Raw genomic sequence first — 4,777 nt, forward strand, 5'->3', positions numbered from 1 at the left:
CACAAGGGTGTTTTCGTTACATCTCTTCCCCCAGGCCATGGCAGTGATTACAGCAATCGACTCTATTGACCAGTCTAGCTGTGAGATTCAAAGCAACAACACACCCAGATCAGGAAGCTCAGAGGCATGTCGTCAACATTGTGGCTTCAAGGTGCATATTGCAAATGCGGTTGCTCGATGGGCCTCGCCTTGTCACGAAAACGACCACTTACTCTGTTCCCTGTTCTGTTGTGCATTTGAAAACTGCATCTATACCCCTCCACTCCCCATTATGCTTCCTTGACGCTCCCAGCTAGATGCAAAATGAGAACACAAAATGCATAATGAAAAAACCTAAGCAAACCAATAACTATAGCTGTCAACTCCCCCCCCCCTTTTTAAAGGGAAATTCCCTTATTCCGAATAGGATTCATCGCAAGAAAAGGGAAAAGTTGACAGCTATGCCAATAACCCCCCCCTCCCACAAACACATTTAAAAGGCCACAGATTCTTCAACACTTCAGAAACAATCCTTATTTTTTATTATTAAAGGGGATGAAATGCACCTTCAGTGGAACAAATGCACACTCAGTGCTGCTAAAGTTTTTAAAAAGTGGCCCATCTTCCTGAAATAGTAGTCACTTTGCACAGTTTATACCACTTCTCCTTATTGCAGGAAGGTGCTCCTAATGTTTCACCATCCATTTCATCTATCTGAATGCTTTGGGAGTGTCTGATGCTGTAGCACTGTTGAAGCTAAGTACCAACAACTGTTATTTGAAGGAATGCCCATGAGGGCTAGTATCTTGATTCCCCAGCCCAGAGTGGCTGGGGAAACCCAGCCAGATGGGCAGAGTATAAACAATACAATTATTATTAATTATTATTATTACTATTATTTCTTTTTCCAATTGATGAAAGCTGAGATTCTGGGTATGCAGAATTCTGCACTCGGTTTCAAAATGTTGAGTTGTAAACAGTGCTAGTCCCACTCAGAGTAGGCCTCCTGAAGATAACAGGCGTGGCTAACTTAGGTCAATTCATGTCTGTGTAGACCTTAGCTGGAGACAACCCTACCTGCTTTTCCTGAACATGGACAAAACCAGAGAGAAACTTGAACCTTGTTAAGTTTGAAATATAATTTTATTTTATCTACCTTACCTTTCAAGCAAATTCCTGGAGCGGCAATCAAAGCTTCTCTTTTCTGAGAGATAACTCATGTGTCTTTGTTTTCTCATTGCAGAACCTCCACTTAGATCTGTCTGCAGCACTTCAAAATCTAAGAGCTCCTTCCTCTCTTCCATAGGGTCAAGACAGGGAGGGAGCTGAGGGCAAGGCCCCCCCAAAGAGTCCAGAGACCCTTCCGCCCCACTGCTGCTCGACTCAGGGATGAGTGCAGGTAGAGTTAACCCTTACAGCATCGTATCTTCTGAGGAAGAAGGGTTGACTTTAACCACCATGCCGGGAGTGAATGGCTTTGGCAACGGTAAGATCCACACAAGGAGGAAATGCCGGAACCGGTTTGTTAAGAAGAACGGACAATGCAACGTTGAGTTTACCAACATGGATGACAAACCACAGAGATACATTGCGGACATGTTCACTACGTGTGTGGACATCCGCTGGAGATATATGCTGCTGCTCTTCTCCCTTGCCTTTCTGGTGTCCTGGTTGTTGTTTGGTCTTATTTTTTGGCTCATAGCGCTTGTCCACGGAGATATCGAGAAGCCAGTCAAGGACGAAACATTCACCCCTTGCCTCCTCCAAGTGAATGGCTTCGTGGCCGCTTTCCTGTTCTCCATTGAGACACAGACCACGATAGGCTATGGGTTCCGGTGCGTGACAGAGGAGTGCCCGCTCGCTGTTTTCATGGTGGTCCTCCAGTCCATCGTGGGGTGTATCATAGACTCTTTTATGATTGGCGCCATCATGGCAAAAATGGCTAGGCCCAAGAAGAGGGCTGAAACTTTACTCTTCAGCCATCATGCGGTCATAGCCATGAGGGACGGCAAGCTTTGCCTGATGTGGAGAGTGGGGAACCTGCGGAAAAGCCACATTGTTGAGGCTCATGTCAGAGCTCAGCTAATTAAGTCCAGGATCACCGAAGAGGGGGAATACATCCCGCTTGACCAAATAGATATCGACGTTGGGTTCGACAAAGGCTTGGACCGTATTTTCTTAGTGTCTCCGCTCACCATCCTCCACGAGATCAACGAAGAGAGCCCTCTGTTTGGGATTAGCCGGCAGGATCTGGAAACGGACGACTTTGAAATCGTGGTTATCCTCGAGGGCATGGTGGAAGCTACCGCCATGACAACACAAGCCCGGAGCTCCTACTTGTCCAGCGAGATCTTGTGGGGCCACCGCTTTGAGCCCGTCTTGTTTGAGGAGAAATGCCAGTACAAAGTTGACTACTCGCACTTCCACAAGACGTACGAGGTCCCGTCGACCCCATGCTGCAGTGCCAAGGACCTGATGGAAAACAAATTCCTCCTCCCGAGCACCAACTCTTTCTGCTACGAGAACGAGCTTGCCTTCATGAGCCGCGATGAGGAGGAGGAGGAGGAGGAGGAGGACGATGACGACAGCAGAGGTTTGGACGATCCAGGCTCAGACAACCAGCCTGAATTTGAGACGCTGCAGGCCACTGTAGCTCTGGATCAAAGATCCTACAGAAGGGAGTCGGAAATATGACCCAGGGCCCCTGTAACTGCTTTCGAGGGTGTCTCCCCCCTCCCTGGTCTCTTTCCCTCCTCAACGAAACCCAACTCAAATTATGCAGAACAATGCAAGTGCCATAGGAATGCCTGAGAGCTAGAATGGTTTTTAGGGTGTTGTTTTTGTTGTGCGTTTTTTAAAAAAACAAAAAAAACCCAAGGTTTAATTGCAATAACCACTGGATGACATCGTCTGAGAAACCATAGCCTGCCTCAAAGTGTTGTGAACATCCAGTGTTAACAAAGCTGTTAAGAGAACATATTGAAGGACAGATTCAATATGGCGGCACCACAAGCTTAGAAACCCAACCATTGTGAGCTTGAGGCTCTGTGCAGGAGGAGTATCATCGCATCCAGAGTGATATGATCCAGGGCTCATCCCTCTTGTCCTGCAACTTTATCCCAGGGACAACAGTTCTTTAGCAATCAGTTGGAGCAGACGGCATTTCAGGTTTTATCTGGATTGCTGTTTGGTGTGGTTTAAAGCTAAAGAGTGGGTTTTCCCTGGGAAAGGTTTGGGGCAAGGGGGGAACTGCACAGACCCATGCTTGGGAAGTGTGGGTCAAGCGGAAAACTGCTTGGACCTGTGCTTTCTAAGCACAGGACAAGTGGAAATGTGGGCAAGCCCCTTGTCTGTATGCTCCCCGTTGAAAATGAGGGTATTATTTTTTTTAAAAAAAGCTAAGCACTATACAATTTCAAAAGGAGAAAATATTAGGAAGCAAAATCGTGTTGTTGTTTTTCAAAATATGAATGAACAAATTATATTATATTTAATATATGTAATATATACATGTACTGCCTGGAGATGTAATTCTGTTGCACTAGATCAGCACTTGAAGTCCTACAGCTCATAGTACACCTTTTTTGTTGAGGGGAAAGCAAGTGAGGTTACCGCATTTTTCCGTCTATAAGACGCCCCCATGTATAAGACACCCCCTATTTTGGGGGCAACAACCAATCGCCAGTCCACCCTCAGCACTATCTGTGTAAAAGACGTCCCCTAATTTGTGACATTTTTTTTTAGGGGAAAAAACCCTAATCTTATACATGGAAAAATATGGTATTTTTAATCTTTTCGTTTGACTTCCCACATGCAAAACTACTAACCAAAAAAAACATTATTTTTTAAAACAGTAAAAGCGATTGCTTTTTATTTATTTATTTATTTTTTATTTAAAACAAACTTTATTAGGTTTAAAAATTTTAATATTGCTTTTTAAAAGGGAACAAAGTGGTTGAAGCCCCAAGTCGACAAAAGCAACAAGGCTCTTTTCTCTCTCTCTCTCTCTCTCTCTCTTTCTTAAAAACAAAACAAAACACATTTCCATTCAGGAAAGGCTTTCCGTTTTCTTGCCCGGTGTCCTCAAAAATGGAGGGAGAAAATCCACACCCCCCCCCCAAAAAAAAATTGTAGAGAAGGACTACACATTACAGATTCGACATGGGAGTCCCAACCCTGTGGTTTATTCACCCTGTGTTGGTAATGCAGGGCTGGGGGAGATAGGTGCAGGGAGGAATCAACAAGGAGAAGCACTTAACCCTTCCTTGAGCTGCTCATTTCAAATGACCCAACCCTCTCCGTTCCCCCACCCTCCTCAGACAGGCCCTGAGACTGAAAGGAGGGCCAGGCTGAGGACAGCCACTCTCAGAGGGTCCTTTGGAAAGATCACTGGGGCACAGGAAAGATTAGACACTGCCCCCTCACTTACGAATTTCCTCCTATGGAAGGCATCGGGAAACTGTGGCCTTCCAGAGATATTGCCAGAATAATAATAATAATAATAATAATATTTATACCTCGGCCATCAGGCTGGGCCTCCCCAGCCACTCTGGGCAGCTCCCAACAGAATATTAAAAACACAATAAAACATCAATAGCACTCACAACATCCCTTGACCACTGGCCAAACTGGCTGGGGCTGATGGGGGCTACAGTCCAACTTTTGTAGGGCTGCAGATCTCCCCTCCCCCATTCTCATTATCATAGGAAATGTGGATGTGCAGAGGTAAAACGAGGTGCCACGCAGGGCCACCTCGTCCATTTGGGCTGGTGGCGCGGCGCACCAGGCCGCCAGGCCC

At 45.9% G+C, this 4,777-nt stretch overlaps 1 protein-coding gene across 1 annotated transcript; it reads left to right on the forward strand.

Moving 5' to 3' along the window:
• Nucleotides 1-1,242: 1,242 nt before the first annotated feature.
• KCNJ12 (potassium inwardly rectifying channel subfamily J member 12) lies at nucleotides 1,243-3,693 on the forward strand. The gene has a single exon (XM_033167401.1). The coding sequence runs from the start codon at nucleotides 1,369-1,371 to the stop codon at nucleotides 2,671-2,673; it is 1,305 nt and encodes a 434-aa protein (XP_033023292.1). The 5' UTR covers nucleotides 1,243-1,368; the 3' UTR covers nucleotides 2,674-3,693.
• The last annotated feature ends 1,084 nt before the right edge of the window (nucleotides 3,694-4,777 follow it).

The sequence above is a fragment of the Lacerta agilis genome, chromosome 13 (assembly GCF_009819535.1).
Source record: "Lacerta agilis isolate rLacAgi1 chromosome 13, rLacAgi1.pri, whole genome shotgun sequence".
Lineage (NCBI taxonomy): Eukaryota > Metazoa > Chordata > Lepidosauria > Squamata > Lacertidae > Lacerta > Lacerta agilis.

What these genes read in the sequence shown, in the direction of transcription:
- KCNJ12 (XM_033167401.1), top strand. Translation starts at nt 1,369, where the DNA reads ATGAGTGCAGGTAGAGTTAACCCTTACAGCATCGTATCTTCTGAGGAA.